Below are 27,454 nucleotides of genomic sequence, written 5' to 3' on the forward strand. Positions count from 1 at the left end.
CATCCCAATTGGTCTCAACACCCTCATCTCCGCCCTTATGTCGAGTCTCAACCCATTTATAAAGTCTCCCTCCAGCAGCGCCTCTAGCATGTCCTCGAGAGGTGAAGCCATTGTCTCAAAGCAAAGGCGGCAGTCCTTGACGGACCCCCATTTCCATAGTACCAAGAACCGCTCCTCCATCGTGCCTTCCTATGTGGGCCTACATCTATTCCTCATCATCGCCTTAAGCTCCTCCCAACTCCTCACTCGTTGCCTTCGCTACTCCCATTGGAACCAAGCAAGAGCAGCTCCTTCAAAGCAGAGAGCAGCGGAGTCTAACTTCTCCACATCCGACAACTGATTCGCGGAGAAGTACCGCTCAGCCCAAAACACCCAACCATCCGCGTCGGCCCCTACCGTCTGAGCTCCCATAGATATCGTACCCACCGCCAGCTTCCTTGTGCTGATTTCCCAGTTCAAGCATGGCCTCCCCAATGAGGGACCCAATGAGGGATGAACCCACCAATAAGTTCTCACCAGACTATTTCCCCTTCCTCCCTTTCTCCTTGTCCTCCCATCTCTCCATCAGCAAGCCAAATTGTTCCATCATCGTCTCATGTTTTTCTCAATGTTCTGCACCCTCTAGAACTCTTTTTTCATTAATTCCAATCCCATCTGTAAACCCTCCATCTTCCCTTCAATCTGCTGTTGATAATTCTCCATTCTTCCCTCTAATTCCCCCACTCTCTCAGAGACGGTCACCCCTATGGATTGTCGCTCTGATACTATAATGATAGAACCCTTATACAATTAATTGAATTTAAGCTCTAAAACAGTAGAAATTCCTCAATTATAGTAGCTTACAGCAATAGCTATAAGCGAATACAATGAAAGAAAACAAAACAGGCCTATTTGAGAGGGCCTCACTCTCCAACAACTTCTTCAAAAATTCCCCATATGCCTTCTCTCTCCTTCTCCCTTCCCTTTTATACCTATTCCTCACTCTATTTCAGCCATGTGAATGAATATTCCCCTCTAACCAACTTCTGACTCTTTTGCCCCTGAATCAATTCCCTTGGTTGCCCTTATTATTCCTCTCCTTTTACACCTTTGATAGGTGTGACTAAAGGGACTCCTAACATTGTCCCAATGTAATAATTTTTTTTCTCCACATTAATAAATAGTTTCAAGAAATCCCCTTATCTCTCCTTGATCATTCCCTCAGTTATCAGTACTTCCGGTCTTTGCTCTACACTTCACTCAAATCTCTTGTTCTTCTTTCTGTCTTTTGTGTCAAGTCTGTTATACAATTTTTTCAAGAACACTACTAATAAAAAAGATAAAATTGGTCTTTTTACAACGTCCCTACTGTATCCATATCCTACTTTCTTTTTTATTCAAATTCCCATCTTTGCATCCACATCATTATCCATGTTTGTACCCATATTCATACCCATATTGCATCATTGCATGTTTCGTTACAACTTTTAGTGAAATTATGAACATTCCTTACACAAAAGATAAAGGTTGTGTTACAGGCTGTAGTGAAATAGATAATACTCTTGATATAAAAAGATAGAGAAAACCAAAACACCTACTGTATAAAATTATGACTACTTTTATCCTAACCAAGAACATTGCAATAGAAATGAGATCTAATGTTAGATCCAGCTTCTCCCCCCTCCCGTGAATTTCCAATACTTTCCAAGCAATATGTTTGAACTAATCAATGAACAAGTAGGAACCAAATCAACTAGCAGGAGTATCAACTACAAGAAAAAGAGCAAAATACCATAATACCATTACCTAAGGCAAAATCCGGAATGATTGGTTGATGCGATGCAGAAGCGGCATGTCCCTCTGCCATCTGAATGGTTTCTAAATCCTTTGCAACAAAAATTGAAATGTAGTTGAGATATTAATAATTCACATTCATAAAACTTGAACCAGATAACAATCTTTGAGTTAATCTTTAGACCATTCTGGTGTTTAGTAGATAAGGGCCCATCGGATTTTGCTGTTGTTTTTTGTGTTTTTGGTTTCAGTGTCTGTTCTCAAATTTTTGTGTTTAGTTTCCATTTTCAGTTAAAAATTTAAATCTGAAGATTCTGCCATTTATTTTTTCTTATCAGTTTTAAAAAATCTGTAAACAAGAACACAAAAAATCCTTTTGGTTTTTGTTTTTGTGTTAGCTTTTTTAATATTATTAATATAATATGTTAATAGTAATTCATAATTACATTATTTTATATTAATCTAATATAATATATTACTAATCCAATTATAAAAATGCTTGAAGAGTGAATTGAAAGTATTCTATTGCTGAGTGAAAATAGCAAAAGGAATTGAAACCAACATGAAAACACCCTATGGATGTTTCCATATTTTTTAGGTCATTTCAATCTTGTGTTCAATTTTTTTAACACAAGCCACAAAATCAAACAATCTTTTCTCTTGTTCATTTTTAAGATTTTGGAAACAAATCAGAAAACTGAAAATGAACACAAATTCTAGCGGACCCTAAATAATTGGATCACACTCATGTTCAACAGAAACAAGCGATGGATATACAAAACAATTTCTGTAATACCTGATTTTGTGTGGATAAAATAACTGGTTGTGACAACAAAATGTCATTTGGGGAACCATCTTGTGTCATCTCCGAAACAGAAGCTACAGAAACAAGATTCCAAGTCTTAGCTTTTCCACATTTAAATTCTTAGAATTAGGCACTTTCTGCAGAACTGACAGTGATATGTTTGTTCATTTTAAATTTACTTGTTATGCCTATGGGAACTAAAGATAATTAAGAAAAGAAAGTTTTATAAATAAAAGGAAGAAAGTTTTCTTTCACAAGCAGATCCTACCTGGTAAGCCATCACAAGTACTCATTCCCGCAGCCAATTCCAGTGCTGGTAATAATTTCAACTCATGCCTATCAAATTCTCTTTCATCAGCTAGTAAAGAATTTCTGGTGTTTTTGGGTTGCAGAGAAAATGAAGACGTAACAATTTTTGTAGATGGGGCTGTCTTTAGCATGTCTTCTGATGCCCTAGAACGAACTCTTCGTAGTTCCTCCTGTATATTCCATGATCCACTAGCAAGAGAATGCATTTTCTGCGGCATCCAGGTCGTATTCTGTAAACGTAGCAGTTCAGTCAGCAGGAATTAAGGTAAATAAAACATGAGAATTAAACTGAACCCATGTTTCTGTAACAGTATGACGAAGAAGACAGACGGTTACACCTCCTGAGACAACAAAGCCTCAAAGCTAAATAATGACAGGCTAGTCTCTTATTCAAATTTATAAGGTTATCATATATTCTGTACGCATCTTTATGCACAACAGCAGTAACAAACCTTAATCTCCCTAGGTGGTGTCAGCTTTTACACATCTTTACACATGAAGAGAGAAAAAGATACGACTACCATCTACGTGTAGGTATCCTCCATGCACAGTATCAGGAAATAAATGTTACCTACCTTTCACAAAGGGTACCTTGAATGTTTTAAAGAAAACAATAAGTCAATTGACAGATAGAGAGCTTGATGAGAAATGATATTTAATTTTGGCCACTAATTAGTAGGCCTAATAAAATCTAACAAAAACAATATAAATGGACCCGTCAGAAGTTATTTACCAGACTATAAAGCACCATAGGAAAATTTCAAAATCAAGAAAATACACTCAGTACTAACAGCATAAAATGAAATCAAAAGGACCAACCGAAACAAAAACCAAGCATAGAACATAAACAAACACCCTGAACACTACCATATACCCTATTCTCTAGCCCAACAGTTTCTTGACAGACATAATATTCATAAACTTTCTTTTGACACTGGGAAAGCCTACTATACTTGTTTAGCCAATTAAAGGAAGCATTTCAATCATGTTTACAAGTAATCAACCCACTGAATTGCAAAAGTATAACTAGCATCCCACTAATAATACTGGAATACAACCTCAAATTAGTGTGTCATGTATTTGTCATTATTTACTGATAGGTCATAACAGGACCTGCATTTTCAAAGTTTTTACACTCAAACAAATACAGGTGGTCTGACTTCAATGTAAAGCAGATTTTGCACTTGGAAAGTTTCTCTTCAATCATTGCCACCTAGGAATCAATTTTTGCTTGAAGAATGCTTAATGAATCATTTATTAGTCTAATAAGCCAACCATATAAATAAGATTCTTAGTCTAATAAGCCAACCATATAAATAAGATTCTCCTCTGCCCTCCGCACAATATGTATTACTCCTTTCCCCACCCAAATCTTGGAATAAGTGATGGGAACTAATATTCACATTTCCTTGAGAAGAAGTGTAACTTCATTATTTTATTTTTTTGGATAAATACACACTGTAATCATGAGTTATGCTTAAAAAACACATGGTAACCTTGGCTTTAGAAAACTACAGTAATGTCCCTTACTTCTATACCTTTATAACAATTTAGCCCCCTATTATAAAGAAAGCATCAGTTAACTATTGGATGTTAACTTAGTCAACATATAAAGTTCTCAAATTTACTAATCTACCCTCTAAAGTCGAGTTCCTCAAAGAAAAAAAAATTAAAAAAAAAAAAGAGAGTTCGCTAACTTGTACGGTTGTACCCTTATGTAAACTAACCCACTGCCTATGTAATACACCTGTAGAAAAAACAGCAAAGAATTTTGTGGATGCTTTGTGAAATATATGAATGTACCAACGTTAAAACAAATAATTGGAAGAAAAACTAAAAGTTATCTGCACATCTGCTAAAATGCTTATGTCATGCTGATGACAAAGTACAAGAATTGGACAATGGCAAGAAGAAGAATCCAATAGAGTCAAACCTAGGTCAGACACCTTCATATATGTCTAGAATACACATGTTACCCCTCCATTTCAGAAACTACAACCACCTCCCTTATTTTCATATCTTTGCAATGGCTTACCCCCATTATTAAGGAACCATTAGTTGAATACAGCCATTGACTTAGTCAACATAAGAAAATTTTGGACTTAGACAGGTCTGTTGGTTTTTTTTTATTATTTTTATTATTAACAAAGGAACCCATTAAGCAGACAAAAGTTTCTGGGACCTAGGTTAGCCAACTCACCTACTTAATATTTGGGGTAGTGTATTTAGCATCGCTTGTCTAATGTGCACTCAATAAATATGTTTAAAAGAAGAATTTTCTACGAGGCTATGCAATAATCTTGTTCTATGCCATAGACGACTCTGCACTTATTTGTAAATACATGCATCCAAGTCCAAGTAACACAAGACTGAACATAGAAAACATTATTTTCAGCATTATAGTTCTCTATTACAATGGTTGATATTAAATTTGCCAAATCCACAATACTGAAGTTCACTGTCCCAAGTTAAGGAAAATAATAACCTTTGATGAGGAGACAGTGATGCCAGCAGCAGAATATGGTGTTTCTCTATTTAGAAGATCTATTTCCATTGGTGACAGGGTTCTCGATTCAATATAATTTATTGAAGCAGATCCCCACGGAGGACGGGCCTGCATATAAGACTTGGCCACATCCACAGGTGACCCTGGTTCAGTATTAGCAACCTGCATAGAGATTATATACATCATAACATAATCAAATTTGGCATAACACTCACAGAACAAACTCTATCAAATATCAAGCACTTACAAAATAGTATGAACAGTAGCAGACAATTTTACCTTGAGGTTTCACATATCACCACCTTGTCCAGGATGGTTACAAATTATGCACTTCTCTATCATCTACAGCGCTTATTTAGGAGTAACTGGAACAGTTACAATTTTTTTACAACATGTTACATCACACATGCTTATATCAATAACCTATGGTACAATTCTAAGAGAACAAAGAAGAAGAAGCAACAAGCATAACCAAAACTCTCCCATCAGGTTCGAACAGAATAAGGGAGTGATATCAACCATTGCTAGAACCAGAGCGTGTATTTCAAGCACTTTGAATAGCATTGGAACACTTTCTCGAACTAGCTATTGGAGACTCTCTCTCTCTAATCCCTAGTGCTTCAACTCAACTGCTGGGAGTCCTATTTACAGGCATTCCAAGATGGAAGGGGTTTTGTGACTTTCATGTGACCATGTGGGGACCAGGGGAGAGAGGGAGGGTGGGGAGAGGATCTTGCTGAAATAACTGGAAATGTTGATTTTACAGTTCAGGTGGGGGGCAAGTAGAGAAAATATTAAATGAACCAGAAAACATTCCCTTATTCACCCCCAGGCCCAGGGGCTTTTCACTCAGCATGCATTACCATTACACCACACTTTTTTTTTCAGCATTCATAACCAGCTATCAACAGCAGGTGAAACCCATGCCTGTTTGTGAGACCTTACAATTTAGCCAAATCTTAGGGAGCATGGCTGATATGAATGCATAAAAAGTTATTCAAAGCATCAAGACCCAGCATAAGATGCATCCAAATCATAACAAAAAGACAAACCTATCATGCCACTGAATATCAGGAATTAATGCACCACATAAAGGATGGGTGACAATAGAAAAGATCTGGCAGTAAAAGATCAAAGAAAAGAACAACCTGCGACAGCAAAACAGAATTAAGTGCACAGGTTCCATAATCCAAGTCTAATTTTGAATTTGATGAACCTTTCTTTTCCTCTAACCATTGTTTGGCTTCCATGACAGCTTTACTGCACATATCAGGAGTATCTGCATATTCAGTATTAAAAATGCCATCAGTCAGGCATCAGTAGATCATAGAAAAATAATACTTTTCCTTGTTTTCATTCCTGAAAAGCAGTACTGATACCAACTGTTTTGCTGCGTATCTCACCACATCTGCCTGCTTGACCCTCTTCAATGGGGGAACCATCTATAACTCGTGAGTTAATAATCTTCACTAGTCTATCACATTCTTCCCTGGTAAATGTCAACACCACTCAGAACTTGAAAGCTCAGATTGCAGTTAAGAAGCAGAGTAGACAGATGACATAAAATCACCTAAAGAGTAGACAGATAAATTTAACATTAACATTTCAATTGACCAACATGCTATTAATTATATATTTTAGTGAGTATAAATATTATATTGAGGTAAAATAAGGCCCCATCTCTAACCGTTTAAACTTTTAGACAAATTGGTAGTTAATAATTTAACATTGCATTGCATTTTAGCAAGCAAAAGGTTTTGTATTTAACCTCTCCATCAACTAAATAATTAGTTAAACATGTTTTTCCCAACTATGAAATAGGGGCCATAACTGAGGCCTGTGTTGAGAGTATAAATATTTAAATATTCATATAAAAGATAAAATAATCCTATCACTACCCGCTTAAGGTTTTCAATGAGTTGTAGCTAATACTTCAACAAGTTTTTCAACATCTGATGACCCTGCCACAAGTGGTTATCCATGCCATTAGAACAACTAAATGTTCTAATCCTACACTGTAAGAACCAATGAACGGATCCAGGGATTCTTTTTTTAAATTAAACTGCTAAGTAATCACAGTTAGTTGGCAAGACCTAAGGATGGAATGGCCTCAACAGCCAAAACCTAAAATCTCAAGGGACAAATAGCCTGCAGTGCAATTGAGTACACACATCTTGAGCCCTGATCGAGCTTCTTGTAGCTAGAAACCCTACATGCAAGTTGCATGCGAGATAAGTGGTAAGTTAAGATGATATCAAAATGCTGATTTCTAGTCTAGTTATATGTGTACACTCTCTGTTGTGTGTGTCAGTACACCTATGCCCACATGCAAGTTGCATGCGAGAGGAATGTCAAAAGGCTTGATATACCTTATTGGACCCTTTTCTTCATAGCTAAAGCTTTTGCTACAAGTGGCAACGTCAAAAAGAGAATACTGTGTATATGGCCCAGATGATCATCAGAATACAGAAAGACAATTTAAGTTAACATGAATATTGGCACTTAACAGGAGGGGCCACTTCCTGAAGTACAAATCCATTAATGTGTTGGAGAATAAAACGATTTTGCAATTAGCTAGTCATATCAGAAGATAAATGAATATTACATACCTAAATCTGATAAATAAGATGAGACAAATACACCATTATATTGACTAAACTCTAAAGTTCTGAACTCAAGTTAACTCCAAGTTGTGGACTGAATAGAAAGAAGTATATGAAACAAGATTTCGTGTAATGACGAAAAGAGTACAAAGAAAGCTGAATGCAAAAGGTGAGAACATTATTTCTCTTAAGAACAAATCCACACTCCATAGAAGTAATGAACTTTTGACTTTTGTGAAACAGAAAAGGAAAGAAAACCGTAAGGCCAAACAACTTTAAGCATGGCAATTCTCAACAAATTAAAACAGAATATAAAAGTAATTGCATTAAAGCTAAAGAAGTAAATATTTCAAATCTTAATTACCTGGAGAAAGTCTCCTGCATAAGTAGCTTTTCTATAAGCCTCTTGGTTTCACTCTTTCCTACAGTTCGTTGAGGCTCCCTCCTAAAGCGACCAATCAATTCTGATCCGGTCCCATTCTTCTAATGTAACAAAATGTCAGTACCACATAAGTAATAATGGGGGTAGATGTTTTCATTATTTCCAATAGCTACAGTTCTCCAAAGAACAAAGAACTCCATTAATGTAAAGGAGGCATCCAAAGTTAGAAATAGGAGGAACAAGAAACAAATTATGGTTTGCTCAAGAAACGGGGAGGATAAAGAAGGGTAAAAGATGAGTGCACACGATAGACACAGGATCGGACCAAGCACAAATTAGAAGAAACCTTGCATCCAACTTAGACTATTTCAGGGAAGCATCACATCTAACACTCAAAAAAAAAAAAAAAAGCAATTTATATCCCAATGTATTTACTGAAACAGCTTAAATACCTCCCATGCTAAGAAACCAACAGAAAGTTTGGGGAAACCAAAATTCTATGTTTCTGCCAGAATTCACTGAACCCTATTCTGAAGCTAACAAAGAAAAACTTTTAACTCCACATCTTACCATGTATTGTCCATTAAACTTTGGCCATAATGTTGTTATAGAATAGAAAATTATGGACCTCTTACACAAAGAAATGCTACAACATTTGTTTCAAATCATAACTATTGTTATCTTGGTAAATTTATTTAGTTCTCACCAACTGCACCTTCTCCTAGTGGCACAACATTCAAAATGTCAATTGACTTCTTAAGGTCATGGAGAGAGAACATAAATCCATGAAAAAGAGCAACCCTCTAGCGAGGGAATGATGAGATAAAGTTCCAACAGCATCTGCATATGGAAAAGTTTCATAAGATGTCAGTGAACGAAGATAATTGATTGGTGGTTCTTGGAATCTTGGGGGAAGCTAGCAGGCAAAACAGCTGTTACACCTGTAAATATATGGTTATTATGGAAAGGTTGACCCTAGTGGTGTAAGGATGTAAATGGCTGATTCTATGACAGTAATCAAGGAGAACAACAAAGCAATCAATCTAAAATAATCGTGAATGCATATAAGTTATAATTAGGATGTTTCTTGTATATACTTTTCTTATGTATTCTTTAATCTTTTAGATTCCTAAACTGTAAATGTTGATGTTATAAATTGAGGATAATGCAAAGAAGCAAGAAGTCTTTTTTGCCTACACTTTCAAATCCTAGTTGCTGCTATTTTTACATGGTATCAAAGCCACTACTAGGCTAGGTACAGAAAAGACAATAGTTTGAGCGAAAATGTCCCAAGAGGAGGCTAGATCATTCAGTGTTACAGGGGCTATAGTGACTAGCGAGGGGCCTAAAATTGCAATACTCTTCGAAAATCCACCATTGCTAATTAGTCCAATGAAACTAGATGGAAGTAACTATTTGAGGAACTTGATTCTCTTAACTTACTTCTAGTTGAGTTTAGGAACTTATTTGAGGAACCTAAATCCCTGCCCATCAACTCAATACCCTTACAATCAAAAGCAAATTTCCCACACCCATCATCGAAGTCCTACTAGATGAATTGAAAGATGCCACGGTCTTTACCAAACTAGACCTTCGATCCGGGTACCACCAAATTAGAGTCCACCCTTATGATATACCTAAGACAGCTTTCAGAACCCATCAAAGGCACTACGAATTCATGGTGATGCCACTTGGGCTCACCAATGCCCCAGCCACATTCCAAGCCTTAATGAATTAGATCTTTGAGTCATACCTACAAAAATTTATTCTTGTATTCTTTGCTGACATCTTGGTTTACAACCTTTCTTTCCCACGACACCTTGAACACTTAAAAATTGCATTTAAGGTCCTTACACTCAACTAGTTGTACATCAAGAAATCAAAATGTGCCTTTGCACAACAATAGGAATACCTTGGGCACATAATATCAAGTGTTGGAGTAAGCATAGATCCCAAGAAAGTGGCAACAACGACTTCCTGGCCAAGACCTACTACAATTAGGGCCTTGAGGAGATTCTTGGGATTTACTGGTTACCATCGCAAGTTTGTGAGGAATTATGGGGTGATTAGCAAGCTGCTTACTGATTTATTGAAAAAGGAAGGGTTCAATTGGAATGAAAAGGCAAAGAAGGCTACTGAGTTGCTGAAAAAGGCGGATGAGTGAAGTGCCTACCCTGAGTTTACCTGACTTTAATAAGCCCCTCGTGCTTGTCACAACCCTAGGGTTGTGGTAGGAATTGGGGGAAGAAATCAGAATTGAAGGGAGGGGAAAATCAGTAGAAAGAGAGAGAGATATTAAGAGAAAGGGGGGAGGAGAAATGAGAGAGTTTTAGAGAGAAATGAGAATTAAAAATTCATTCAAATCAAGCATTGATTCTCTCCTCTTACAATTGGCCTTTTTATAAGCATAGTTAGATGCTTAACTAATTTCTAACAATATCCTAACAGCACCCATGTGCTTCTAACCACTTGTAAAATATCCCTAACTAACTATTATACCTATTACAATAATGCCCTTTTATTGCTCCTAAGGTCATGACAATTCTTCCCACCTTAAAAGGTTTCTTTTTTCCCAAAAAACTTATTACAATCAAGCTATTGTTTCTTCATCCAATGCTCCCTTTCTCTATCTGTTTAATTCTTCTTTCTTTCTTTCTCCTTCTAGGTTTCTTCTTCTTCGTTCTTAGGTTTACAAGATCAATTCCAAGCATAAATTGGCCCAGAATTTCAGTAGGGAAAACTTCATCGAGTTCAAGCCCAATACAACCACCCCTGGTAATAGATATCCAATCAAGCTTGGTCTCCAATCTATGGACATGATCAGCCACTTCCGGATTGACATAGCTAGTAATTGAACCTTGGAGTCCAATGGAAGGACTATCCATGTTCGCGACTTCTATTAGTACTTCATTACCGTCCAATACAAATAAGGAGAGTAGATCTACAGCCATAGTTGTTGTTGCTGTTACTGTATCCCCATTCAATCCACAGCCATGTTCTGCTGCAAAAATATCAACAACAGCCTCAAAATGTAGCAATGGAGGTTTGTATTCTTTCCTTGAATACTCATACCAAGGCTATTTGTGAGCACTAACATTAGGAGCTGCTGCAACTTCAATTCTAGCCAACGATTTCTCAATGACTAATACCTGGCTTCCATCTCGACCTTCTTCCCTAACATGACTTACATCTAGATTAGGCTGTGCATCACTGGGATCAGCTTCTTACTCTTGTAGTGTGTGGTCTACCCCAATCTCCTCATCCAATCTTCTTTCATCTTTAGAATTCTGAGTTTCCATTGACTTGTTCGCTTCATTTACAACGCCAACTTCCTTAATATTGGCTGAAGTTTTAATCGAAATCTCCTGATTACATGAAAATAATTCAGCAACTCCTCCTTCCTTGTGTTTGCTGGAATTTCCCTCTATGTGAACCTCTCTTTCAACAATTTCAGATTGTCCCTTTGCCTTTGTTGCCCCATAAATCTTTTCATCATAGATTTCTTTTGAACAATGCCATTCACCACCAATTTCATCACTGATGTTGCATTCCTCCTTAATAGTTCTGCTAAAACCGGTATCCTTCTTCCACTCCACGTTGGAAGTAAGCACTGAACCGCTCTTCCATAATCTTGACTTCTCCTTCAGCTGCTCCATTTTAAGGAAGTCCTCCTTATTAAAACTTCCGTAATAATCCTCAAAGAATTCCGCGAGAAAGCTGTAATGATACTTCTTAGTTAGTATCATCACAAACTCCTGCAATTGCTCATGTAACATTTGGCCGAATTCCTTATGTTTCCTGTTGTTCCCAGCTGCAAATGCAGCCTTTTTTTGCTGCCCTTGAGACTCCATTTGTCTCATGCATAAACTGCTCCCCATGGTTGACTTCTCACCAACAAAACACTGCAAAGACCAAGGAGCAAGAGTTCTATACATTTTTTTCTGTTTCGCCCGCTGTAACAATTCCTTTACTTGCCTCAAATGCAATTCCTTTACTTCGCCTCCCTTGTTCAAACAAAGTTAAGCAAATTTCAAAATTGAAATTACCCTTTGTTTACCTTACTAGCAGCCTAGAATCTGATTGGAATTACCGCTCAAGGGATTTTCTTCACTGATTTGCTGATATGCATTGCCGGACTTCTAAGCGGAATCTCCCAAATCACCGCTCACACTGTTCCAATAATTGTTGAGGTCGCCTTACTCACCGCTTCCAAGTCGCTAGAGCTTTAACACTAAAATTGCTTCTATAAACGTCTACCACAATCGCGATCAGTCTTTGCTTTTCCTCCACAATTTGAACCAAGGTCCGCGATTCACGGTCGAGCGTCAATCTCCTGCTCTCCTCCAAAAATTGAATAATACTTCTAGATCACAAGTCGAGAGTCGCTTGTAGCTCAACTTACCCAATCGCTTCCTACGACTCAATCGGCTGCGAGAACCAATTACCGACCAGCGTCGTCACCTACCGTGGACCAGTTTCTGTTGCAACTAAGGAATTTTGCTATAAATCAGTTGGAATCGGCCGAGATCCACTCCTCCTTCTCCTTCAAATCCGGGCCGACACTCACCTCCTCTTGGGTCAGAATGAATTCCGAGATTCAACCGGAAATTTTCTGGTTGCTTCTCTATCTAGAATGTCAAATTCACCGGAACAGTCGGAATTGCACCCAAAGAAGAAACCAAAGGCTAAGGTTCAGCTCTAAGAGTTGCCTTTGCCTCGTCTTCTCGTCTGCACCACTTTGATTATCACCTAAACCTCCGATCCGCTGAACTGATTGCAGACAATCGCACTTGCTGGTTCAGCGATCGCTCTAGATCCTCTTCACTAACTTGTCGGAATTCCGCCAAATCGCCGGAATTTTAGCATTGAAATCGCTTGGGTTGCTCGCCTTCCTTGAGCGATTGTGATGAAACCTACGGAATTCTTCGGAATTGGGAATCATTGGTTGTCATAGTCTCTGAATTGGCTTCCAAACCACCGAATCTGCTTCGCCCTTCCACTTCGAGCGATACTTACAGAAAGTCGCGGCCAACTTCAACCTCCGGCTCTCTTTCAAAATACCATCTGGGAGATGCTTGCCCATTCTGAATTCTGCTATTGGATCTGCTTCGCCTATCACCAAACGTATCCTCGCTTGGACCACAGGAATTGGATTCGCTGGATTTTACTTCTGTCACCTTCTCGAACCGCAACTGCAGCCACTGAAATCCACGAATTCTATTGCGGTTAAGAAAGTTCACCAGAATCCACGAATCACTGCTCAATCAATTCCAACAAGAGTCGTCGGAATCAATTTATCAAAATTGCATGAACCACGGCCGAAGAGTGACTGTTCTGATACCATTTGTCACAACCCTATGGTTAGTTAGGGTTGTGATAGGAATTGGGGGAAGAAATCAGAATTGAAGGGAGGGGAAAATCAGTAGAAAGAGGGAGAGATATTGAGAGAGGGGGGAGAAACAAGAGGAACGTGAGGGAGATTGGAGAGAGTCTTAGAGAGAAATGAGAATTAAAAATTCATTCAAATCAAACATTGATTCTCTCCTCTTACAATTAGCCTTATTATAAGCATAGCTAGATGCTTAACTAATTTCTAACAATATCCTAACAGCACCCATGTGCTTCTAACCACTTGTAAAATATTCCTAACTAACTATTATACCCTATTACAATAATGCACTTTTATTGCTCCTAAAGTCATGACAGTGCTAGAAACAAATGCAAGCAACAATAGAGTTGGGGCAGTGTTGATGCAACAGGGAGGGCAGGCCCTTGGCTTTTATTAGCCAAGCATTGGCTCCCAGACACCTAGGCCTGAGTGTCTATGATAAAGAACTGCTAGCAATTCTGATAGCGGTAGACAAATGGAGGCACTACCTAGAAAAGGGATAATTTATAATTAAGACTAACCACAAGAGCTTGAAGTTTCTACTACAACAAAAGCTACATACTCATGTGCAGAAGAAAGGGATGTCAAAATTGATGGGGCTGATTATATTATCCAGTATAAGGGAGGACAAGAGAATAAAGCTGTTGATGCCCTCTACCATTGTTTTGAAGAAGGGACAACAGTAGCTACAACTTCGGTGATCCCTGATTGGTATCAAGACGTCACTGCAAGCTATGAGAAGAGAGATTGGACTAAGGAGCTATTAGAACAACTTATCTTAGACCCCAACAACAAGCAAGGATTCACGATGTCAAATGGGCTAATAAGGTGCAAGTGAAGATAGGTGATTGGTGATCGTGGCCTACTAAGGGAAAAGATATTTCATTCCTTACATGGATCTCTAATTAGGGGGCACTCTAGCATGTAGAATACATACCATCGAGTGAAGCCACTCTTTTATTGGCCGCAATTGAAGGAATTTGTGATGGGTTATGTCATATGGCCCGTAACATTTGTAAAAGGTGCAAGCACGAGACAGTAGCATCTCCTGGCCTATTGTAGCTGCTACGTACACCCGAACAAGCATGGACAAACATATCAATGGATTTTGTTGACGGGTTACTGAGATCGGAGGGAAAGGATTGCATTCTGGTGATAGTGGACAAATTCACCAAGTACGCTCACTTCATAAGCCTCTCACACCCCTTCACTTCTTAGGAAGTAGCCCGGGTGTTTTTAGATCAAGTAGTGAAACTACATGGGATTCGAAAATCAATTGTACTAGACAGAGACAAAGTTTTTACCGAGCTTCTATGGAAGGAACTACTAAAATCATTGGAAACCCAGCTCCACATGTCATCAGCCTATCACCTGGAGACTAACGGGCAAACAAAGAGGGTTAACCAATGCTTGAAAACCTATCTACGCTGCCTCCACTTGTAGCCTAGAGGTTGGGCATAAATCGTTGGCTCAATGGTGGTACAATTCGTGCCACCACAGTGCCCTAAGGATGACTCCATTCGAGGCCCTCTATGGCTACAAGCCCACCCCTTTTACCAAGTTGGAGGACCTACCACTGTAGCAACAGTCAATTCTTACTAGCAATAGGGACAACATGTGCTATCAATGTTAAAAAAAAGAGCTAGCCAATGTTCAAAACAAGATGAATCAATTCATAGATAGAAGGAGAAGTGAAAGAGAATTTGCAATAGGAGAAGAAATATACTTGAAGTTGAGACATGTTCACTTAAAGGCGCTATCTTGGGAATAGGTATCCAAACTCAGCCCCAAATTCTATGGTCCCTAACTAATTGTTGCTCGGTTTGGGAATGCTACCTATAAACTCCAACTACTAGAAGACTCACAAATCCACCCCATAATTCATGTATCTCTACTCAAGAAGTCTGTGGGGCCAAGCCCAGTAAGCCCCTCCTTACCCCTTATGTCTACTAAAGCTAACTATGATGGAACCCATTGCCATCGTGGACAGGCTAATCATCATCTACAAGCAAGGAGCCCCACTGACACAAGTCTTAGTGCGTTGGTCCAACTTGCACCCGAAGAACTACTTGGGAGTACCTCTTGGACTTACTCAAGCAATTTCTCAAGGCTGCCAAGTTACTCTAAATTTCTTGTGAACAATTGGGGGAAGGGTTGGGGGGGGGTGGACTTGTCATGTACCTACGGTTATAAAGGAAGGGGGGTACTTATTCATTGTATAGGCAATTTAGGCCTTACTTAAATAAGCAGATTGGCAGTTAGGCTACTTTGAATTTGGCATCCTTTGGTGCCTCTTTCCCAAGCAGTGGATCAATATACAACAAACTGATCCCAGACCCTTTTGAGGCCTCCATGAATACAATTGAGAATTCACTTTCCCACCTCAATTCTCTCTCTCTCAATCCTTCCCCCCTCTTCTATTATTTGCTCCCTCTCTCTCTTTCCCCCTCAATCCTTCTCAATTCTCCCCAATCCGAGGGAGAATTCCCTTGTCAGATCTAAGAATCTGACATGGACCTCCTACACATGAGAATGTTATAGCATTTGTTTCAACTTCATCAAAAATATTGTTGCCATGGTAACTTTATTTGACTACAACCATATGCATATTGATAAACGTAGGTACTTGCGGTTAAAGGGGTTGAATTTACTCGTGAACCATTCACTTGTAATCTTTATGCAAAGAGAAGTATACATGTCAAAAAATAAAAAGATATGTCACATAATATTTGACACTTAATTGCTAAGCTTGTATAGACTTCAATTGCTGTTACCAAATATTCTTGCAATTTTTCATGTTTTTTGTTTTTACTGTTTTTTTTTTTCTAATGTTTCTAAAACGTTATGTTTTAGTTTTCTTGATCCTAAACAGCATAATTAAAACCAAAATTTATTCCTCTGGTGGATAAGCTTTTCCTAGCATAACTGGGGGTGCAGGAACAGATAATTGAGAAATAAAAATAACTGTTACAGGAAATTCAACACAATAACTTAAAACATTCCTAATGAAATTACTTGCAGTTTCAAAGAATATAGATTAGTACGCAGGTTTGTGCCATCACTTAATTTTCAATGACAACCAACTTAATTCCCGATGGTAACCATACCTGTAGGATAATAAAAAAGAAAATGAAGTATAAAAGTACCTTATTCAATCCATCATTTTCACCATCTCCATCCTCTGCAAAATAATGGAAAACACTGTTAGTATTAATAATAATATTGATGTCCAGATGTACATTGATGGAACAATGGATGGCGCACTACTAGTAACAGAAATACATTTTACTAATGCAGTGGAACTGATGCCCATTCTTTTTTCCAAGATAGATGTAGTATCCATAATAAATCAAAGTTACAACTGCTTCCAGATGGATATCTAACTACTGTTTTACGTGCCATTCATGACTGGAATTGAGAGTCCTAGCGCCTTTTTTTTTTTTTTTTTTGGCTTGCCAATTCCTAGCACCTTTCAAATAGATATAAATAATAAAGGTGGATAATCAATAGCACAACTCCACTCTGAGTTGAGTAATCCCCTTTAACACTTTTAATGTTAAAGGTGTTATTTCTTGTCACAGCAGGCCCCAAACCCAGATCAAGGATGAGGGTAGAGTTAAATAACCAGACAGCCAAAGTAAAAATCATTGAATTTTCCTATCATAAATTCTAGACAAAATACCATTTTGTTGGGTGTAACCCTTTGAGCAGTGCACTACATTGCATGAGTAAAGTAAAAAGGGAGCTAGTGCCACTTCATCAGTCCTCAAATTTAGTCTTAAATTTGCAAGGGTCTAGCTTTTTCATGGACAAATTCAAGTGAAGAAGCTAGTCCAAAATCAGTATTGAGAGAAGAAATGATGATATAAAAGATAAAGTTAACCCTCTATCTATTAACTTAAACTTTTAGATAAGATAGTAATTAACTATTCAACATGGTATCAAAACAAGTAAAGGGCTTAAGTTCAAACCTCACCACCAACCCAATATTTCATTAGTTGCAATGTGCTTGGACCAATTATGTAGTGAAGGCTGACCACACATGAGAGTGTCTGTTGAGAGTAAAAGATGATAATATAAAGGGCAAAGTTAACCCTCTATCTACCAGTTTAGACATCTAGATGAAATGGTGGTTAACTATTCAATAATGAGAAACTTAGGATTGGATCATGGAATACTAAACCTTAATGAGGAAATCCATGGTAGTTGTAGATGTGACAAATAAGAGAAGAATTAATATTATTTGCCTCCAAGAGAAATGGAATATAAATTATTGCGGATAAAACTTTAAAGGATGAGGTAGTGGATGTAAATAAATTGGAAGATGTCAAGACCCTAGGTTTTGAATCTAGGGTTTCTAGTTGACAGTCGAGAAAGAAGAGAGAAATGAGAGAATTTAGGGAGAAAACAAAGAGAAGAACAGAGGGAAACAGAGAATGCATAGAGAGAAAATGAGAAAACTTCAATTAATTTCTTCATAGTCTTGGTATAAAGTGGAATAGCTTTATATATGGCCATCCACAGCAGTCATTTACAGCAATTACTTGGTATTTACAGCAGTTATTTGGCTACATTGTAGCCACTACTGCAACTGTAAAAATAACAACTCAACTGCTGCTTTCTGCTTATCTCCTAATTCTCTGATCACAACAGAAGATAGGACTATTATTGCAGTTAAATTTGTTTTTTGAGAGGATACTATGAAATGATCAGCGCATATACACCATAAGTTGGATTAGGAGATGAGATGAAGGCAAAATTCTGGGATGATATAAAAAGTTTGTTGCAAGAAATACTCAAAGGTGAGAAGATCATAATAGGAGGTGATTTGAATGGTTATATAGGTCGAGATGAGTATAAAGACGTGCATAGAAGTCATGCTTTGGAGAAAGACATAATAAGAGAAAAGTTGTTTTAAATTTTGCCATGGCATATGATGTCATTCTAGCAAATACCATTTTCCAGGAACAGGATTAACATTTTGAAACAAGCAGAAAAACTCTCTTGCTTGATTTTAAAATAATGAATCGGAAGGGCAGAAATATATACAACATTCATCCTTATCATGTCTCCTATAAAGTAGGAGATGAGATAGGATAAGCTATCTCCTAAATATTAGGATATTCTATCTCCTAAATTATAGATACTAATTTAAACTTTAAAATACAAGTTTACAATATTTAAACTACAAGACTAAAGGCCTTATCCATTCGATTAACTATCTTCAAATTTGAATTTCTCTTCCTCGTCCAACACTCCCCCCTCAAGCTAAGGAGTAGATGCACGTCATCCCCAGCGCGCCAATTAGAAATTCAAAACCTAGTCTTACCATTGCTTTGGTGAGCACATCTGCTACTTGATCAATGGTAGGAATATACGATAAGATTAACCCTCCTTCTTCAATCTCTCATTTTATAAAGCTTCGGTCTATCCTAACATGTTTCATGCGATCAAGTTGGATAAGATTCTTCACTATGCTTATTGCTAACTTACTATCACTGTATACCCTTATAGGTTGAACCAAGGGTATCTTTAGGTCTCCCAATTGCCTTTCTAACCAGACTATTTCACACATTCCTTGAGCAATAACTCAAAATTCTGCCTCAGCACTACTACAGGTCACCACTAATTGTTTTTTACTTCTCCATGTCACCAAATTTCCCCACACCTTGGTACAATATCCGGTTGTTGATTTGTTGTCTTCACTTGATCCTGCCCAGTCTACATCCACAAACCCCTGAATTCCTCTTTCTTTTGTCTTCTGAAACATCAACCGCTTTCCAGGGGTTCCTTTTAAATATCTTAGCACATGAAAAACGGCATCCATATGTCTTTGTGTAGGAGAATGCATGTATTGGCTTGTTTTACTTACTGCGTAGGCTATGTCAGGCCTCATAAGGGACAAGTAAATCAACCTCCCTACCAACAGTTGGTACCTCTCTTTATCCACAGGGACATCATCATCTTCTTCTCTTGATTTCCATCCTTTATCGAATGGAGTTCCAATAGGTCTACAATCCATCATCCCGGTGTCTTTTAGCAAATTCATGGTGTACTTCCTTCGTGAGATAAATAATCCTTCTCGGCTTCTAACAACCTCCATGCCTAAGAAGTATTTCATAAGCCCAAGATCTTTGACTTCAAATTCGGCCTTTAGTTGCCTCTTTAAGGTCTCAATCCCTTGTATGTCATCACCTGTAACAATTATATCATCAACATAAACAATTAGAATAGATTTCCTTCCATTTTCCGAGGATTTTACAAACAATGTGTGATCAGCTTGTCCTTGTTGATACCCAAATTGAATTAAGGTCAAGTTGAACTTTTTGAACCAGGCCCTAGGTGATTGCTTCAACCCATATAGAGATTTCTTCAGCCTGCAAAACTTGCCTATACCAGCCTCCCTTTCAAAACCTGGTGAAACTTTCATGTATATTTTCCCATCCAAATCACCATTAAGGAATGCATTTTTAATATCAAACTAATATAATGGCCAATCTAAGTTTATAGCAATTGAAAGGATTACCCGGATAGAATTTAATTTTGCCACAGGAGCAAAAGTCTCCTCATAGTCTATCCCATAGGTTTGAGTAAACCCTTGGGCCATCAATCGAGCTTTATATCTCTCCACACTGCCACCAACTTTGTGCTTTACTGTAAATACCCATTTGCACCCAACTATTTTCTTTTCTAAGGGTCTTCTCATTATATCCCATGTTCTATTATCTACCGATGCCTTCATTTCCTCCATAACAGTTGCTTTACATTTTGGATCCTGCATTGCTTCTTGAATATCTTTTGGAACAACTATACTGTCAACTTTAGCAATGAAACCTCTGAACTTAGGAGATAACTTAGCATAAGTTAGATAATTTTTGATAGGATATTTTGCATAGGACCTTACCCCCTTTCGCAGGGCTATTGGCATTGCCCAATCTAGCCCATCCTCAGGGACTGCCTCATTGTTAGCCCCATGTTTCAGACTGATGATTTTTGTGCTGTCTCTGGTCATTTCCTTTCCAAAACTGCAGTCATCCTTCGATGGACCAGCTTTTGGTAGAGATGATTGGCACTACTGCTACTTTGTTTGGTTCCTTGGTTGTCAAGAATAGACAAACTTAGGGTCAGTAGCTGATCTGGCTTTGATTTGTGGCTGGGAGGAAAAAAACTGACCAGAACAATGGTCAAAAGATGTTGTTTCAGAATCGGTTGATTTTGACTCAGGGGCTGATGGAACTATTGTAGGGAGAGAATCCACTGGCAGTGTATTGTCATAGGTAATGATTTCTCCCCCTTGAGAATACACTGGCAGTGAAAGTGGAAGAGCCGAGAGATGATCAGGGGCTAATGGGGCTGTTGCAATGTTGGACTGATAGGATGGAATATCTTCATAAAATGTGACATCGGTGGAAATGTAATACTTGTGGGTCATAGGGCTGTAACACTTGTAGCCTTTTTGGGTAGGTGAATAACCAATAAAAAAACATTTTAGGGCCTTAGGATCAAGTTTAGTTCGAGATGTACTGTGATTGTGAACATAAACAACACAACCAAACACCTTAGGTGCAAGTGATAGTAAGAAAGAAGCATGGGGATATATAGCACAAAGGGCCTCAAGGGGTGTTTGGAAGTTCAATGTCTTGGAGGGAAGACGATTTATGAGATAGGCAGTCGTAAGAACAGCCTCCCCCCAACAGGAATTAGGAACATAAGTGGTGAACATCATAGCCCTAACAACTTCTAAGAGATGCCTATTTTTTCATTCGGCCACTCCATTTTGTTGTGGTGTGTATGGGCAAGAACTTTGATGCAAAATCCGATAGTCAAGAAGGTAATTGTTTATGTTATGAGAAATATTTCCTCCCATTATCAGTCATTAGAATATGAATAGAGACTTGGCACATGTTCAAGACAAACTTGTGAAACCGTTTAAAAACGCTACTAGCTTTAGATTTCTCTTTCATAAGATATACCCAACAAGCCCTAGAATGGTCATCTATGAAAGTTATGAACCATCTAGAGCCTGAAATATTGGGGAGTTTAAAAGGACCCCAAATGTCACTATGAACCAAGTGGAATGGGGATGAGGGTTTATATGGTTGAATGGAATGATGAACTTTAGGTTGTTTAGCAAGAGTACATTGCTCACATGAAAGATTATGATCTTTATTAATGAAGAATTGAGGATACAAAAATTTAAGGTAAGGGAAACTAGGGTGTCCTAAACGTCTATGCCATAACATAGCTTTGGCATTTGAATGAACATTTAGAACAACTTTATTTGAATAAAATGGGTTTGAAGGACTTCCTTTCAACCAATAGAGACCATCCTTAGCTTTAGCACTGCCAATCATCATCCCCAAGGCTTGGTCCTGAAATAAACAAAAGGATGAGAAGAAGATTACTTTGCAATTCATGTCTTTGGTAATCCGATTTACAGACAGCAAATTGTAGCTTAATCCTGGTACATATAGGACTGAATTGAGTTTTAAATTAGAGACACAAACTTTCCCAAGTCCTAATGCTAGTGCAGTAGAACCATCTACCATAGATATCTCAATCACTGTTTTACATGGCCTGTATTCGGTCATACAATCTATAGAACTAGCCATATGATCAGATGCCCCAGTATCTATTATCCATACATCCTTAGGAAGTTGTTTTGACATAAATGAGCAATGAGGATTGCCTTGTAAGGCAACCAATCTAGTAGGTTGATGATTAGAAGACCCAGCTGAGTTTGAACCCTGGTTTAAAAGCTTGTATAGGGTTTGAATTTGTTCCTCTGACAGATTGAGATCTGTTTTTGGTCCCTTTTCTATCGATTTTGGTCCACTCTCTCCGAATGTGGCAGCAACATAAGCTGATCTGGTGCCTTCTCTCTTATTCTTTGGTTTCCAGTTGGTTGGTTTGCCATGGATCTTCCAACATGTCTCTCTCGTATGATATGGTCTCTTGCAATGATCACACCATTGCTTCTCCTTCCCAGCATCTTTTTGAACAAAATCTCGTTATCTAACAATGGCTAGGGCAAACTGTTGATGGGATAGGTCATCAGCCGATTGAAGCATCACTTTGCATCGGCTTTCTTCTCGCCTAACTTTTGCAAATACTTCTCTTAAACTAGGCAAAGGTTTAGTACCTAAAATCTCCTTGGCTGATTTGTGAAAGAGATATGTCCTTCCAATCCTAGGCTCCATGAAATTTATCAACCAAGCCATTATGGTTGAATTTTCTGCCTCCCAAGTTCCATAAGAAGCTGATGTTAATGGAGGAGCAGGGGTAGCACCGGTCAAATAGCCTGATTTTCCTTTTCCCTTGATCACCAATAAGACTGATTGAAACCATTCCCTAAAATTACTCTCATTTAGCTTATGGTGAGTAATTTGCAATGGATGGTTATCGATAGAATGGCTGGACAGGTTTGGGAAAGATTGAGAGGTAGCTGAGGGATGAATAACACTTGGAGAACTGGTGGCTGAAGTTTCTGTGAGACTAGGGTTTTGATTTGTATTGGCCATGATTTTTAGGAAGCAAGCAATTGGTTGAGATTGACTAGAGAATTTTCCTAGGCTCTAATACAATGAAACAAGTAGAAAAACTCTCTTGCTTGATTTTAAAATAATGACTCGGAAGGGCAGAAATATATACAACATTCATCCTTATCATGTCTCCTATAAAGTAGGAAATGAGATAGGATATGCTATCTCCTAAATATTAAGATATTCTATCTTCTAAATTATAGATACTAATTAAAACTTTAAAATACAAGTTTACAATATTTAAACTACAAGACTAAATGCCTTATCCATTCCGTTAACTATCTTCAAATTTGAATTTCTCTTCCTCGTCCAACACATTTAATCACACATAGAAGTGGCTTATCAACTTCCCAAATAGGCTTCTTTCTTACGAGGTAAAAACATTGTTTGTCCTATAAGGATTTTGAAGTTATACTGTGTGAGTGCTTAACCATTCAACATAGACTTATTATCCTTGACATTCATATCAAAAAGTAAAGAAAGAAGGATGAAAAGAAACAAAGCCCAAGAATCAAATGGTGGGATTTAAAAGGTGAAAAGCAAGTTATTTCCAAGAAAAAATTGTGTGACAAAAAATAGTGGATTGCAGAAGGTGAGACAAATCTAACGTGGAAGATGGCTATTATTTTTTGAAATGTAGCAAAAGCTATTTTAGGAGAGTCAAATGGAAAAGTTCCAAACCAAGAGGAATCAACGTGGTGGTGATGCAAGAACATATTCTTTGATTTTTTTAGTGTTTTTATTTCTTCTTTTCATGGCTTATGGTTAATATTTATATTATTGGATGTAATAAGTAGTCATGTGACTAGCATGAGACTTTATAGATGAATGGCTAAGTTTAGAAAGATTCTTTTATGATCAACATCTTGGATTTATTGTGAGGTGCAACTCTAGTATTAGTAGTCTTTCAAGTACTTTATATGCAGTCGTTTTTATTTAAATTCAACATTTGAGATTTTGCTAAACCCTAAGTTTCATATTATCATTCCAGCTTTGACCTTACACTGTCATTAACCAAAATTATACCTTTATATTGTTGCTACTTGAGTTCTCATTATGTCAAAGGGGCACCAAAGCGAAGCAATTCTTTTAGTTGTGTTAGGGTTTTTGCTTGAGAGTTATGATCGGGCATACTAGTGGATGCAGACAAGTCAATCAAGCCTAACAAACAGAATTGGCATATTATTGAAGATTTGTTGTTAGCGGTGCAAGCTTTGCAGCAGGAGGAACATGTGGGAACCCATATGGAGAATCTGAAAGGTGACCACACCCCTTTGACATCTCAAGAGGTGGTCCTGAGGGAAAACTTGATGATGGATTAGATTAGAATCCCTTTCATGATGTTGAGCGTGTTAACCATTGAGTAAAAGGTGGCTCGAATGAGAGGTTATTACATGCCATTTGATTTGTCTAGTGATGGAATCAGAGCAGAAATTGTTGATTTCTATGGAAAGATGCATGCAGAGAATTATTTGGAATGAAAATTGAGCTTAGAGAATTACTTTGAGTGGAAGCCTATGGCTGAATACAGGAAGGTGCCCATTGTGAAACTGAAATTGAATGGCACAGCCCTTCAATGGTGGAAGTGAATTGTAGGGCAGTGTGCTCACTAAGGGAAACTAATTATTCAGACTTAGCAGCATATGAAGGCTAAGATGTGGAAACAATTTCTGCAGGCTGATTATGTAATGGAGTTGTTGAGAGGCTTCATTTCTTGAAGCAAAAGGGGATGACCATGGAGGACTACATAACTAAGTTTAATAATCACATACATGACGGGTTAAATTAAACAAATGAACATATGACATCATGACATTTGGTTGCTCTAAACCAAGCCATGAGATACGAGAAAGGATTTCTGCAGTTATTTAACCTTGCAGATGCTCGGCAATATGCTTTAATGGCTAAAAACAGGGTATGGTATTATGGTGTGAAAGACCAAAATGTGTTAAGAGAGTTCATGAGAATGCAGGCTTCTTTTTTTCTGCCAAAGAACATCAACGGGTGAATGAATTTGAAGGTGATAAAGTACTTGTGCATATGAGGTGAGAATAGTTCCTTAAAGGCAGGCACTAATAACAAGCTTAAGTCCAGAAAGTTTGCACGCAAGGTGTTGAAGAAAATCAGCTCAAACACCTATTTAATTGAGCTGCCACTTGATTTGCAGATTTCCCCAATCTTCAATATCTCAAATTTACACCGGTTGGAATCTTGATGGTGAAGTAGCAGCAGTTCAGACCAATTTCAGAATTGACTGGTACAAGACCAGATATTGTTGATGTGTTGGATGCAAAAGAAGTGAGATCAAGAAGGGGCAACCAGTATAGCTGTCTTTTGGTGTAATGGTTAGATAAACCAAACACTGAAAGTACCCGGCCTGCAGAAAATGACATGAAAAGGGTTGGTACAAACGCATGATGAGTTTGTCAAGGTTTTCCCAATGGAGTCGAGCTCTTTTCCAATCTGGGGAGAATTATACAGGAACATCCAAATTGTTTTATAGTTCTTTTCTTTCTGCTAGTAATTATAGTAAATGCATCAAGGGTGAGGATTAAGAAGAGATGTGACCTAGTATGAATAGCCTTTTAAGGCCATTTGTAATCAGCCATTTTCATTCAAATTAATCATAACAGGTTTCACATTAACACTCAATATTCTTGTCCTCACTCAATCATTCCCGACTCTATCAATAAACTTGTTGACTCCTGCTTGCCAAACTACTGTCACTGCATCACCTTTCTTTACTATAACATTTAATTATTACCATTTGTTAACTCTGGTAAATATTTCCTATGAAGAAAGGTAAAGTTCCTCTTAGGTACCATAACTTTAGATTACCCCAAATTAGGTTATGATTTGCCTACATGCTAGACCCCCAAATGAACCTATCAAAGTCGCTTCGGTTAATTGGACTCATAAGCCATAAGTGAACTCTGCATGGATAAAACTGAAACAAGTTGTTTCAGTTTGATTTTCATGTCTAATACCAATCTTGTGGTTCATTTTGAACATGAACCACTTCATTCTTTCAAAATGAGGCAAACTGACAGAACTGAAGCATAAAAGTGGTAATTATTCCAGTTATCAGGTCTTAGGGTCTCTAGGGCACGCCTAATCCAAATCAGTACGTTTTGAATTTCGACAAAACTAGGGCAAAATTACATGCAACGTTTGGATCGGTAATGGAGATAGTTTAACAACAAAAAGAGTTTGCATAAATCATGAAAGCTTAACTTGGCCCAAGTAGCGACTAGTTCGGTTAGGGTACAATTAGTCATCCATTTGTTCAAGTCCAGAAAAAAAAAAGGGGCCTTCCCTCAAGGGCCATGCTGCCCACCGGTAACTGCACCCACGCACACATATTCACACGAATCCAATTCACGTACCCGAAGAGGAGTCCTCCGCGGCGGAAGATGTGGACGAAGACGAGGAGGACGTGTCGGGACCAAAAATGGAAGACAGAAGCCTGGTGGCGCCGCTAGCAATCTTCCGAGAAGTAGGCAAAATGTATCCTCTAAGCCAATCATTAGCAGTGCCGGCGGTGGTGGCTGCCGACAGCGCCGGCGCTGTAGGGCGGTCGTAGGGAGTTCTAGAAGCGAAAATTCGCCTCCCTCTGACTAATTTTCCCCCGGATTGGTCGTCAGCGGGGGGTCGGCGGGTCCTCCTGGAGAGAGAGGCCATTAGCGTCGGGGATTAGAGAGAGAGAAAGAGAGGAGGAGGAGGAAGAGAGTTGGAGCAGAGGAGGAGCAGGGTGTTCGGTTCGAAGGTGCTTTCCTGGATTCTCATTTCAGAGCCGCCGAGGGAGAGAAAGAGGTCGAGGAAAACTAAACAAGGGTCCCTGCTTATTCTAGTTCCCGTTTCCTCTTATGTCTATACATCTACATATAAAAATAGAATTATCCGGTTTAAATCAAGAAGCCACCTTATTCTTGTGTGTTTTTTTATTTTTTTAAATAAAACTAAATGTGTGTTTAATTGGGAGTGGAAAGTGGGATGAAATTTTAATTTCATAGAATTTTAATTCTTATTTTAATTTTAAAGAAAATTTTTACATTTTGAATTAAGATGTAATTCGAATTCTATGAAAAAAAAATTATTTGATAGAATTTTTTGAAATTTAAATGAAAAATAAATTTCACTCTAAT

General features: G+C 38.0%; 1 protein-coding gene across 6 annotated transcripts in view; it reads right to left on the reverse strand.

Moving 5' to 3' along the window:
* LOC127812936 (protein KAKU4) overlaps positions 1–27,165 on the reverse strand; it is a 45,380-nt gene extending 18,215 nt beyond the window's left edge. For 3 of the 6 annotated variants that reach the window (XM_052353535.1, XM_052353534.1, XM_052353533.1), the window contains exons 1-9: positions 26,696–27,165; positions 16,914–16,948; positions 8,361–8,479; positions 6,773–6,882; positions 6,542–6,672; positions 5,373–5,555; positions 2,847–3,117; positions 2,570–2,652; positions 1,786–1,864 (exon numbers count right to left, since the gene is read on the reverse strand). In XM_052353535.1, the coding sequence (XP_052209495.1) occupies positions 1,786–1,864; positions 2,570–2,652; positions 2,847–3,117; positions 5,373–5,555; positions 6,542–6,672; positions 6,773–6,882; positions 8,361–8,479; positions 16,914–16,948; positions 26,696–26,990 (1,306 nt within the window). In that variant the 5' untranslated portion in view covers positions 26,991–27,165. The remainder of the gene's footprint in view (positions 1–1,785; positions 1,865–2,569; positions 2,653–2,846; positions 3,118–5,372; positions 5,556–6,541; positions 6,673–6,772; positions 6,883–8,360; positions 8,480–16,913; positions 16,949–26,695) is intronic. The other 3 variants (XM_052353536.1, XM_052353537.1, XM_052353539.1) reach the window with 3 other exon arrangements.
* Between the last annotated feature and the right edge of the window lie 289 nt (positions 27,166–27,454).

This window comes from Diospyros lotus, chromosome 11 (genome assembly GCF_014633365.1).
Source record: "Diospyros lotus cultivar Yz01 chromosome 11, ASM1463336v1, whole genome shotgun sequence".
Taxonomy (NCBI): domain Eukaryota; kingdom Viridiplantae; phylum Streptophyta; class Magnoliopsida; order Ericales; family Ebenaceae; genus Diospyros; species Diospyros lotus.